Source organism: Peromyscus californicus, unplaced genomic scaffold (genome assembly GCF_007827085.1).
Source record: "Peromyscus californicus insignis strain IS unplaced genomic scaffold, ASM782708v3 Scaffold_6__1_contigs__length_162567912, whole genome shotgun sequence".
In the NCBI taxonomy this organism is placed as follows: Eukaryota; Metazoa; Chordata; class Mammalia; order Rodentia; family Cricetidae; genus Peromyscus; species Peromyscus californicus.
In genome coordinates, this window is record NW_026294584.1 from 107,963,252 (window position 1) to 107,976,741 (window position 13,490).

A 13,490-nucleotide genomic window follows, 5' to 3' on the forward strand; every position below is an offset into this window, starting at 1 on the left:
CTCCTACCTCAGGGTTACAGATACACACCACTATGTCCAGCTTTTGCAGGGGTGCTGGGGAACTGAACTCAAGTTTTCATGATTGTGCAGCAAGAATTTTCCCAACAGAGCCAGTTCCCTTCCTCCATCTCCATGTCATTTTGAACATTTTTATAAAATGATAAAACCATGTTTATACAGGTACAGTACTTGTTAGGTTAATTGATCAGCAACAATAATACGATCAATGTCACCATATTCACCCCTCGTGATTCTTCATTCAGAAATGACACATGGTAATATGCCCCCAACCGAGGGTGCTTAGCACAGAGGCAATCAGTTGGCTATACAAGGCCTTTCTCAAAACATGAGTTCTGAGTATAGTCTTGGCCCAAATCTGTCTTTAGCAGTTATCAAATCTGATATGAAAATTCAAATCTTCTCTTTTCATAAATGATACCAAGATCAAGGAATGTACAGAACAGTGAGCTTGTGAGGTAGTATGTTCTCATGAGGGAAAAAACTCATGTACACATGCATACATGCCTATGTACATGTGTACGTGTATGTGTTTGCACACACAAGCATTACACACAGACACTTGTATTTGTGTGCATATTTAGAAATTTTACTGAGTTAATAAATGATATATAGCAAAAAATTTACAAATGACATTAAAACCTATAATTATCTCACATTTCATATAGCCAGTTAGTGCTAATAAGACTTATATTGATTTTTTTTTGTTCAACTTTTGAACCTATTGCCAAAGGTTGACTATAATTGCCGAAAAATATAGTTGAAATGTGTTACTGAATTATAATGTTTGGATGTTTAGGAGGAAGGTGAAAGTGAATTGTAGATGGTTTTTACAACTTGACTCACCAAGCACCACCTTGGAAGATCTCTTTGAGATGAGGGTGGGAATGTAGCTTAGTGGGTAGAGTCCTTGCTAGCATGCATGCAATCCTAGGTTCAATATGCAGGACTGCTTAAACCAGTGCAGCACACGTCTGGAATCTAATGACTCAGGAGGTAGAAGGCAAGAGAGTCGGAAGTGCAAGATTGTCCTTGGCTATAAAGAATGAAGCCAGGCTGCCTGAGACTTTCCTAAAGAAAAATTCTTTGCAGAACCAGATAATAATTTTCCAATATTCACTTCTGGGTGTTATTCATAGTGAAATAATTTCAAATTATTAAAGTTTCTCTATCACTTTCCTAGGTTGGAAACCACTGACAATCAGTAAGCGAAGTTGAAGTTATAGCCCCTGCTGGTATCTGTGTGGCATGTTCTCTCACCATGCCAGTTTCCAAGTTATGCACTTGGAAGTGTTGAGGAGACACTCTCAGCAGCACACCACAGGCACATACAGGTGTCAATGACCTCGTGAGCACAGGAGACTGCGACATCTAGTAAAAATCTACGTGGGGAGTTTTGAGGATTTAGCAGCTCTCCTTCTCCCCACTATTTTCCAGTTTTAAGGGTGGCCGGCCACATGCAGCCTCCCTCTCACTAGGCTTCTCCGAAGTTGCTCTTGGGCCTTGCGAGCTGCTCCAAACTACTCTGAGCAGCACACACTCCTTACACTTATGTTTAAACTACCCGAGTCTTCAAGTAAATAATGTAAGATAGCCAAATTCAAGACAAGACTGCCTAATATTTGCTATCCAACAAGAATGAAACTCTAATCTACAGATACTTAAACAAATAAACAAGACAAAACCAGGAAAAAAGTTAGATTCTAAATGTAGAAAATAAGTCATTTCCAGATAATTTAACAAACACCCCAGGTGTTCTACATATGGATTTCTCTATGAAAATGCTTTGGTCTTGTCTGAACCAGTGAGACATTTTGACCCTTTGCTGCCCAAAGCCAGTAGCTGAGTTGAAATGGGAGACTCACCTGGGTATCGGTCGGCCTAGTTGCTGCGTTACAGACATTGTCATCTACCACTGACATGTAAGTCCCAATGACGCACTTCACTGCCCTTAGTTGGTATCCCTGTCCACAAGTGGCACTGCACTGGGGGAATGAAATAAAACAAAAGTTTCACCAAACCTGTTCTTTCATGTACTCACCCCATAATATTCTGTAAGAGAAAAGTCCTTCTCTCAGAGTGGACCCGAGGACTGACACCCGGGGATTAGGTAAAACTATGTAATCTTGCTTCCTACAATTTACCCTGGCCAATTATGATGACATTTAGAATTATTTCTGTCTGCTACTGGAATTACACTTGCCAGTGTACACCTCCTTGACTGTGAGCACCAAGAGGGAGAGAAGCATAACCATAATTTTCATACTCCTCACACTCTACCTACTAGAGTACCCTGGTTAACACAGGTGTTTAGTAGAGACCTCTGTAATCTTCAACTTCTGGAACAGAATTCTCAGGAAGTAACTGAAAGTTGTATCAATGTTTCTGCATAGGACACTCTTTGCAATATCATTTACAAGAATGAGACAAGATATTGGAAAGGATCCATGTGACAGTGAAAAGTTAGTTAAATATATCATGGCGTATAAGTAATACAGAGATCAATATGGCTGTTGTAAGGCACACTGCCAGAATTCCAGGCCAAGGAAAGGCATGGGGGTGGAGGTGTGATGGGGAAGACAGCCAAAGATGTGGGGAATCATTCCCTACACTGAAGAGCTCACTAAGCCAGCAACAACTGCTAACGGTTCACTATTGATGGGCTGGGGTTTAAGGACAGTAACTTTTAAACCTTGCAGTAGGTAGATGAGTACCTACTGAAGAAAGAAGCTGCCAAATTCGGTAACAAGGTAGCACAACACTTTTGCTCTTCCAACCATGGTGTGAATTTATATCAATGCGCATGAGACATTGTTCCAAGAGAGGCCACCCAACAAGTATCAGTCCATCTAAAAGATGACATCGTAACGTAGTTTCTCTGACAACAATGGAATGGGGCAATAACAGAAGCCAACCTGGAAAGTTCGCCGATGTGTGGGAACTAAGAAACTCTTAAGCAACATGTCAGAGAACAAATCACAGAGATATTAGACAACACTGGAGAAAAAGAAATAGTCCATGACTAGAAGACACGGCGAAAGCAGGGGTCATCAGGAAACTTATCCCTGCAAACCCTGTAAAAATTAGGAAGAAAGACTTCACAGCCACAGTCGAACTTCAGCAATAGGAGCATCAAGTTGTGGAGGGTAACTAATAGCATTGGCAATATAGCCTGTAGTATTATGGGGGTTGGGGGTGTCTATGGGATCTCTTTGGCCAATGACTCAAAAAGATGTAACCCATTCCTGGTACTGGGGTTTTTATTTGGTAGCATTTGGTGTCTAGTTGGGGTATTCTCCCCTATTATGTGGTGACTTTGTTTATATTCAGTTTTCTTCAATGGAGTGACACTGGTATATTATCACACTCCAAGGCAGACTACTCAGGAGTAGATGACCAACACAAATCAGACTTCATGGTTTTTAATGGCCCTTTCCTTTTCTCTTTCTTTCTTTCTTTTTTTTATCTTTTCAAGACAGGGTTTCTCTGTGGAGTTTTGGTGCCTGTCTTGGATCTCACCCTGTAGACCAGGCTGGCCTCGAACTCACAGAGATCCACCTAGCTCTGCTCTCCAGTGCTGGGATTAAAGGCATGTGCCACTGCCGCCCATCATCTTCTGGGTTTTTTTTTTTTTTTTTTTTTTTTTTTTTTTTTTTAAGAGAGAGAAAGAACATGACATTGGGTGAGTAGGAGATTGGGAGGATTTGTGAGGAGTTGAGGGATGGGAAAGAATATGAGAAAAAATATACTGTATAAAGTTATCAATAAATTAAAAGAAATAAAAAATAACCTAACTTTGTTAAGGAACAAAGAGAAGAGCAAGCTAAACCCCAAAGACGAAGAAAGTAAGTAATACATACAGAGTATATATGAATGGGTTACAGAATAAAACAAAGTAACAGAGGAGCAGAGGTGTGGCTCAGTGGGAAAGCACATGATTGGCATGCATGAGGTCCTAGGTTCAATCCCTACTACCAAAAGAGAGAGAAGATATAAATATATGAAATATCTACCAAAAGAGGCTGACTCAATTATAAAAAATTCCTAATAAAGTCCGAGTGAATGCTACTAAATATTTAAAGGAAGGTTAACATCAGTCCTTTCAAACACTTCCAAAATATTGAGGAGGAATTATTTCCCACAAGGTCAACACCTAAATATGCAAGAAGCAAATATCTTGTCTCTTATAAAAAAAAAAATATTGCAAAGAGCATTCTAGGCAAGAATGTTGATGCAACTCTCAATTATCTCTTGAGAATTTATCCCACAGGGCCAGCATAATCTTAATATCAAAAGCAAGGGGGGCAGAATATGGACAAAAATCTCTTGTAAATAAAGGTGCAAAGCTTTTCAAGAAAACACGAGCAATCAAAACCTGTGACATAGTATGGGTCATAATCACGTGGGAGTTAGCACAGGAATGCAATTTAAAAAATAATTCATATGAGTAGATAAAACAGAAAGAAAAAAATACCTAAAGAAGACCTATGATCATATCAATAGATAAAAAGAAGTCACTTGGCCAAATTAAAAAAAACAAAAACTTTTCATGCAAATGTACCCCCCCCCAAAAAAAAACAATTGAGAGGGCACTTCCTCACCATGGTGGAAAGTACCTAAAAGCCCCTGTGTGCTTCACACAAATGGGAGAGACTTTCTCCTGAGGTCAGGAATGTGAAAAGGACATCTCCTATCACCTCTGCGATTCTGAGCACACTGGGGGTCTAGCCAGAGACAAAAGCAAGAAGTAAAAGGCAGATTGGAGAGAGAAGCCAAGCCTTGCCTGTCTGCAGGGGTTACCACAACAGACACAGAACCTGCAGAGAAACCACCATACCTAACACCCAAATCCAGCAGTTTCAGGAACCAACTGAGTAATAATAATAATAATAGAAAAATCTATTATTTTAAAAATAATAAAAAAAGATGTGTTTCTGCATATCATCAAAAATAACTAAAAGGGAAATTAAGGTGAGCACATTTATAGTAACATCCCAAAGAATAAAAAGCAATGGGAAAAAAAATGTAGTTATAAATGTGAAAGAATTCTACAATAAAATCTGTAAAGGACTGCAGAAGAAATTAGGCTTAAATAAATTGGAAGATTACTTGTTCACTGAAAATATGGCTAAACATACCAACATTCCCCAAACTGATCTAGAGTTCATTCAAACCCAGTGAAAAATCACATGACTTTGGTGAAGAATGTAAAAACTTATCTTTAAGTTCTTGCAGAATGGTAAGAGATTCCAAGTATCAACAAATAGAGAAAAAGAAGAAGAAAATTGGAGGATTTGTATTTTCCAATCTCAAAATTTTTGAAAGGGATTGAAATGATATCATGCTGGCATAAAGACTGCCATGAGACTAGTTCTGAGCCCAGGAAAAATCTTCTACATTTTTGCTCAAGTGATTTTTGACAGGTATCCCAATACTCTTTAACAGAGAGAGAATCTCTCTTCAACAAATAGTGCAGGGACAGCTGTTTACCCACATGTGTGAAGCCAGACTCTACCTCATGTATACAGAAAATTAACAATGCATCAGTTGCCTAAAGCAAATAGCTCCAACTATTCAACTCTCAAAGGAAAAAGGGCATTTGTGATATTGTGTTTGACAATCTTTGTGCACTATGATACTACAAGCAAAGACAACAAAAGAATAAATAAATTGCATTCCATCAGAATGGAAAACCATCTGTCCATCGAAGGACATGATCAACAGAGTAAAAAGCAACCAAGGAGATAGTAGAAAATATTTGTAAGTGATAAATCTGATTTTTAAAAATCAGTACCCAGGACATATACAGACTTCACATAACATCATCCACAACTTTATGCCCTTCAAACGATTGGATGAGACTAGGAAAAGGAATGGTACTGGGTGGAGCATGTGAAAAATGGGAAAAGGTGCATTTTAAAGTGGTTTAGAGGTTTGTTTGTTTAACCCTTTCTCCCCCTTTTTTGGACAGAGTTTCATGTAGTTCAGGCTGGCCTTACACTGTCTATAATTGTCAGGGTTGACCCTGAACTTCTGATCCTGCTACCTCTATCTCCTGATTACTGCAATGATAGGAATGTGCCACTGTGCCCAGTGTATGCAATGCTAGGGATGGAATCCAGGACTTTGTTCATGCAAGGCGAGCACTCTACCTATGGAGCTACAGCCCCAGGTCCAATGGGCTGAATTATAATCTTTTTTTTTTTTTTGGTTTTTCGAGACAGGGTTTCTCTGTGTAGCTTTGCACCTGTCCTGGAACTCACTTGGTAGACCAGGCTGGCCTCGAACTCACAGAGATCCGCCTGGCTCTGCCTCCCAAGTGCTGGGATTAAAGGCGTGCGCCACCACCGCCCGGCTTATAATCTTTTTAAATGGACAAGCAGTTGGGATAGATATTCCTCTAAAGAAGATATTTAAGTGGTAACAAACTCATGGCAAATGGCTCAGCATCTTTTTCTATTAGGGAAAGATAACTAGAAACCATAGTGAGACAGCACTTTACACTCAGTAGGAGGCCTACAATTTCAAAAATGGAAAATAGTAACTGTTGACAATGACAGAGAAATTGTATATTGCTTATCTATTGTATATTGCTGGGAGGGGTGGAAAACGGCACAGCCTCCATGGAAAGCCACTTGGAAGTTAAAAACCAAAACATAGAATTACTATAGGAGCCAGTAATTACATCCCTGGGCAATAGATTCCAAATAAGTGGCATTAGGTACTAAAATAAATACTTGTTCATTTATGCCAGCAAAACTCATAGTAGCCAAAATGTGAAAAGAACCCAAATATCCATCTTAGACGCTCATTCACACAGTGGAATATGATTCGGGAATTAAAAGGAAGGAGTGCTGATACATGCTGCTGTGCAGACGGACTCAGAAAGCTTTATGCAGTGTGAATGAGGCCAGCCAGAGGCCATGTGTTACATACAGCCACCCACCCTTAAGAAAAGTCCAGCATGTTGCAAATCCACAGACCCAGAATACAAATGGATGGTTGCCAGAGACTAAGGAAGAGGGGGATGGGGTTTCTTTTGGGGTGCTGGAAATAGTTTGAAAGTAGACTGAGGTCATAGAGTGTGAATATACTGAATATCACTGATTTGTTCCCTTTAAAGCAGTCAAGTGTATGTCCTGCATGTTTCTAGTCAATCAAAAATACAGGCAGAGTATAATTCCACTGCCCGGTTTAAAAATGTGAAAAGGAAAAAAAAACCCACAAATAAACAACAACGAAGCCAAATTTGGCACAGTCAGCAGTGTGTTTGATTTTCTTCTCTTTGCTATCACATATTTTGGAAATTTTTGGTATGAATATTTATGGCTCTTTAGTAAGGTCTAAAAACTAAGTGGTTTGCCTGCGTTGCATGATGAGTTAAAGAAAGGGCAAATCTCTTGTAAGGGAGATGGGAGAAGAGTAGATTGGTGTGACGTCACGTCTTGACATTGATCTCAAAAAAAAAAGTGTGTTAACATTTTTTTCATTAGTCTGGAAACTAGATTTGGACAAATAGGAAGCGCTATTAAGAGAGACTAAAAGGGCTCTTCTCCTTTGTTCAGACATGACTTGCCACTGGACTGGGGGTCCCCTGGAGCAGAAGATTCTAGCAGAAAAGAGGGTAAAGGTGCTTGTCTTCAAGAGGAAGACCTGAATTGGGTTCTTAGGACCCCATGGTGAGGAACCAGCTCAGTAAGTTGTCCTCTAATGCCACAAGTACACTACGGCACACACACTCACACACACACTCTCTTTAACACCCACACATACACTGAACATTAAAAATGTATTAAGAGACATTTTAAAAATACTGTCAGTAAGAATGAGGAAGCCCAAGACGCGGTTGTAAAGCTGGCTGCGTGTGTATTGCATGCAAGTTTGGAAATGGAGACAGAGGCTAGGAACAGGAGTGGCTGTGGCTGGTCAGGGTGGAGGGAGTCATTCTTCAAGAGATTGCATAAGTGACAGCAGACAGCTGTTCCACTTCTACGGGGAACTCGGAGTGCTGCTTAAATAGTACACAGAACTCTCTCGCTTCTATATTAGGAAAGACTGGATTCCAAGAGCAAACTGGGCCCAGGGGACATGCACTCTCTCCTTTTGAAATGGCAGAAGTCTAAGGCAGTGGAACCTATTACACTCTAGAAGACTGGGAAAAGATTCTCAACCCGATGATGATAATTCCGGACCCCTTTGATCTAACCAACCACATTTGAAGAATCTCACTTATTTATGAGAGTTGAGTTTTGGATTCCTTATGTTGGCAGCCAAAATATCCCTTCCCAAGCCCAGCGCAGACCCTCTGCTCCAAATCAGCTGGCAGACAGGATCACATACCCACAGAGGCTCACTCCAGGGAGAATTGCATCTGCCAGATGCCACGTCTGTTGTGAATTTGTTTAAATACTTGTGTGCAGTTTAGAACAGGGTGAAAACCTGCACGTGGGGTTGTAACCTGAGTAATCAGCTCCAGCAGGGGAAGGGAACCCTGGACACACAGCAGGACTGCAGGCCGCTGAGTCCCACATGCTGAACCCAGAGCCACAGAGGTACTGTACAAGCCAGGCTACACAGCCTGGTGGTGAAACCCCACCACTGGAATGCCCCTCTCCAGATAAGCGGGAAAGAATGCAGTTAAGAATCTTATCGTTCAAAATACCTGTCCCCAGGGACCTGCCTGCCAGGCTGCACACTCTGGCTGCTGACAAGTCTGCATGGACTCTGGCTTGACCTCAGGGTCACACATTCTATCACTTAATCGATCTTCGCCAAACTGACACCAGACCTGGCGGTGCTTATGTCCTTTTCCACAGGTGACCAAGCACTGGAATGAAAAGCAGAGGCAGTCAGAGTTGTTTCTGATCAATGTGCTGGGGCCTTGGGGGATGTTCTCCACTGAGAACAGGTGGCCCCTTCCCACGCTCAGCCTCTCTCTACTGCTGGGCAGCAAGAGCGAACACATCCAGCTTTCTTCACTTCCCTTCGTCACTCTCTCTTTCTTGGTTCCCCTTTTCCTCTTTCTTTTTACCCTGGCAGTGCCTCCCAGAGCCCACCCAGGCTGGCCTCCCGTTCACTCTGTGACGGAGGGAGACGGAACATTCTGATCCTCTCACCTCTACTGCCCACTCCTGTCCTTGCCAATGTGCCCACTAACTCTGGTTCCTGTGCAGCTGGGGTCCCACCCACGGCTTTGTGCATGTGAGGGAAGTGCTCTACCCACTGAGCTACATCCCCAGCCCTTCTTTCTGGATTCCCGCTCGACTTCATTACGACATTTTCATGCGTATATGCCATTCCGCTTCACCCGTATCTGCTCCCACTGGATGCTCCCACTCCTCCAGTGCGTTTCTGGCCTCCTTCTCCCCCTTCCCTCCTGCATCTTCTCTCACATTTCCTTTATAGTTAAGGTCTTATGTCCAGTTTCCAACACAGAAACTGAGCAGAGTGCCATGCTCTGACTCTGAGAAACAATAGTCAGGAGGGTCAGTGTGAAGAATTCAAAGCCTGATCAACTTGTACACCTCTACCACCAAGTCACAATGTCTCTGTGCCTCAATATTTACATCTGTAAAATGGGGATAACAATAATTCTGACTCCAAGCAACTGAAGTGTCTAGCACATACGGTCTACATGTATGACATTCTAAAGAAAGAAAAGTTGTTAAATATAGTCATCATAATTATTTGTGCTCATTTTGGAAAAATTTTTAAAAAATGCGTAAAGAGCATAAAAGACAAAGCTAAAATAACCAAAAGTATTTTCAACCCTTTACTGTTCTTTCTAGTCTTTTTATCCAAGGTTGTTGGATGTGAACTGAATGATGGGACAATCAAGCTGGATGCTTAGTGTGATTCAAACTCCCATTTAGTCAAGGCTTGCTACAAAAGTTTCTTCTCCTTTCCTTTTTATTTTATTTTAGAAATGGGTCTCATGTTGCTCAGGCTAACAGAGACTTAAATTCACTACATTACACACAGCCAAGGGTGGTATTGAACTCCTGCTCTCCCAAGGGTAGGATTACAGGCCTGTACCACCACGTCTGGTTATTACTTCATAACTTTATAGTTACACTTTAACTAGTATTAGCTATCTAAGTAAAATGGTGACACCACCATCTTCTGTCATATTTTTTGAAATCAGGGATTTAGTGCTTAACCCACCGCCTGCTGGGAAAGCTCTAGATTGGTTGATCATTTGTCCACAAACCAGACACAGGTGAAGACGCACAGTGCTACTTCACCATTCCAGTAGCGTGAAGGGTTTTCGTTTCGGGCTTGGCACTGAAGTTAACTCACATGGGGGAGGCAAGGGCGTGCACACAGGAGCTGTGGTTGTAACAGCTTTGCTCCACCACATTCCTGACTTGGCCAGTTAATAAGGGACACCTACTTCTCAACTACTTGTATCCCCTGAAGGAGGTGGAGCGCGAGGACCACTCTTGCTGAGACTCTCACTGGACTGTGACAATGCTGGGCTCCATTAATAGTGAGGATGGAAAAAAAAATAGTGAAGATGGACACTGCATCCAAAGACCGAGAGACAGACACCAACAGGACTGCCTTGGGCTTCATAAAGCAAGGGATGAAAAGGCATCATTCTGGAACCCTCAGCCTGGCCTTTTCCCCTTCCCCATGAGTGCTCCAATGTGCCTGGATGTGCAAGTCAGGTGGGCCATTCACTGCTAGTTCTCTTATTTCAAAGACAAGGAAGATGGAAACTCTATTGCTGGACTCATGTCTAAATTATTTTAGCCTCACACTTAATTAATTTCCAGCCAACAACTTGCAGCTCAAAGAGGCGGGAGGGCAGGAACCATTACTTCCAAGACAGCGGCAGAAGCTGCTGGGCTGTGAGAGTCAGCCGAGCCCCCAGTGACTTTGAAGTCCTGGTGGACTGAAGGATTTCAATCATCGTGTGAATGGAGAATCAGTCCTTGCTTTCTCGGGGGAGAAGGAAGAAAGATTCAGTAGTCTACACCTTCACTGGACCCTGGGAGATCCAGAACTGAATCACTGGAGTTGACCTAGGGACCAGCACTTGCCCTTCTCACCTCTGACCAGTCCCCCGATTTCCAATGAGGACAAGAGAACTCATTGCATCTCTGTACGACAACTTTCTCCTGATGTGTGCACTTGCTGTCATCCAGGACATCATTGCGGGTGTTGACACAAATAGCTCTTCTTCTCTGGGTACCACCATCACAGCTTTTAGAACACTATGAGCATAAAAAAAATACAATAGGGTATTTCTGAGTTTCTTATAAAATATGCTTAAAATCATGACTCTACTGTTTCTTTTAACCCTCAAGAAACAAATGCCCTACTATAGCCAATTCTAGTTTTTATTTGGGAGATTCTTTTACAATGCTCATTATTAGGTTTATACTGAAGTCAACATAATCTCACTGGCAAATTGAGACTAAAATTGGGATATAAAAATGGTTGGCTGATTAGCTTTACCATTAATATTTTTCTGGATGTCATATCTAAGTTAGATGTTGCAATTTAACCTTGGGATTCTTTCTTGCAGAGTTTGACTTGGCCAGGGATTATAAACCAAACACTGTTCTTTCTTCCATACAGCTTAAATGGGTTTCTTAACACAACCCCAGAGGGAGCCACCATCAACTCATTGGATTTAGTATCCAAGACTCTCTCACATCAAGAACCAACTTACTTCTGTCCAAGCTGAGTAGCGCCATCCACCTGTGTTACATTCTCCTGAGCATTTTTCCTGGTTGCTTGGTTTGGGTTGACTACTACAAAAACTGTCATCAACCTTCTCAGACTTCCCATCCAGCCTGCTGTATTTGGCACAGTGGATGTCTAAAGTGCGGTAACCCAAACCACACTGGGCATTGCATTCACTTTTGCTGGCAACATGCCACCTAAACAGAAATAATGGTGGAAAACCAACATTTGTGTTAAATACATGTGTCACATCCAACTAGTGGGAAAGTTTTTTTCTTTCTTAATTCAAATATGATGAAAGCTCAAAGCCAACGCCAGTTAAAAATCCAATTTCAAGCCAATGTATCCATGTATTTTTCATGGCTGCCAATGTACATGGAAGTCACAGAACCACAGCCAGAAACGCTATCTCTGTGAAGCATCTGCCAGGTACAGTCCATCTGAAACTCAAGCCGCAGGAAGAAAGAAAAAAATGGGACTCAGCAAAGCAAAAAGAAGCAATTTTTATATTTAAGAAGTCCAGGCAAGCATTTCACTTGGCTTCTTAGGCTCACTCTTGGAAAACTCAGTTGCAGGCTTCTCCTTTGCAGGTGTCTGTGCTTGCAAGTGCTCAGTTACTCTTCTGATAATAATGCAGGAATGAATAGCACAGACTGTCACTGAACATTTCAAGAGCACTATACATGGTGTAAATTATTATTATTATCTTGGAATAAAGACTAGGCTTCTTGGGTTTGACTACTAGCCCAGCTTCAGGATCAAGAAGAGAGCCTGTCTCAAAAGAATGAGGCAGAGAGTGATGGACTAGGATATGTGACCTCCTCTGGCTTCTGTGAAGCGGGCACATACCCTTGCACATGTGTGCATACACCATACACATGACTGGAAATTTCTTGAAGACAGTAGGCATTGTATGTGTGAGTGTGTGTGTTTGTATGTGTGTGCGCGCGCGCGCACCAGGTCTGGCCATCAGAGTACAACTTGTGAGAGTCAGTTCTCACCTTCTATCATGTGGGTTCCAGGGATCAAACACAGGTCATGAAGCTTGGGGCACGTGCCTTTACCCCGTAAACTGTCTCACTAGCTGTATCTTATTTTCTGAGAGGCTGTCTCACTGAGAGCTGGGACTCTTAGATTTTGCTAGGCTGGTTGGCCAAGAAACCCAGGGCTCCACTATCTCCCCAGCTTAGAGGTTACAAGGCCACACCATTGCACTCCACATTTTAAATGTGGGCTCTGGAGACAGAACTCAGGTCCCTCATTTTAAACTTTTAAGTCCATAAGAATTTGCCACCTTTGTGTCCCCGATATTCATAACAAAGCAACACAGGTGCACAATGTAAACTAATGCATACTCTTATTTTTATAATGCAACAGGAACAGAGTTCGCAGTGCTTGAATGTAAAACAAATTTCAAAAATGTTTAATTTGAATTTTCTGAGTCAGCGATCTTAAAATGTATTTGGAAATCTAGAAAAAGATAATTTCCCTTTAATCTCCAGGAGATTTTCCTCTCCACTGTCAGTTCCCTACATCTCAGCACTTGGGTGGTGTGCCGCTTTTCAACTTCCTAACAGTTCACACGTGCACACCTGTCAGGGGAGGAGCTGGGAAAAAAGAGGGGTACGAGCCAACACGCTTATCAAGGAATTTCTCGGTAATGTCCAAAAGTAGGTCAGAGTTGACCACTGGCAAACAAAGTGGGCTGTAATTTTCCATGACACTGAAGCAGCGTCAGGGAGATTGTGTCCTAACACGGTAAACGAGGGCTTATAAAC

General features: G+C 41.9%; 1 protein-coding gene across 7 annotated transcripts in view; it reads right to left on the reverse strand.

Annotated features, from left to right (window-relative positions):
• Adamts9 (ADAM metallopeptidase with thrombospondin type 1 motif 9) overlaps window positions 1–13,490 on the reverse strand; it is a 171,487-nt gene that overhangs the window by 90,823 nt on the left and 67,174 nt on the right. For all 7 annotated transcript variants that reach the window (XR_008214349.1, XR_008214348.1, XM_052720258.1 and 4 more), the window contains 4 exons: window positions 11,699–11,909; window positions 11,073–11,237; window positions 8,681–8,845; window positions 1,884–2,003 (listed from right to left, as the gene is read on the reverse strand). Coding sequence is in view for 5 of the 7 variants with exons in the window: in XM_052720258.1 (XP_052576218.1) it covers window positions 1,884–2,003; window positions 8,681–8,845; window positions 11,073–11,237; window positions 11,699–11,909 (661 nt within the window). In the remaining 2 variants the exon portion in view is untranslated. The remainder of the gene's footprint in view (window positions 1–1,883; window positions 2,004–8,680; window positions 8,846–11,072; window positions 11,238–11,698; window positions 11,910–13,490) is intronic.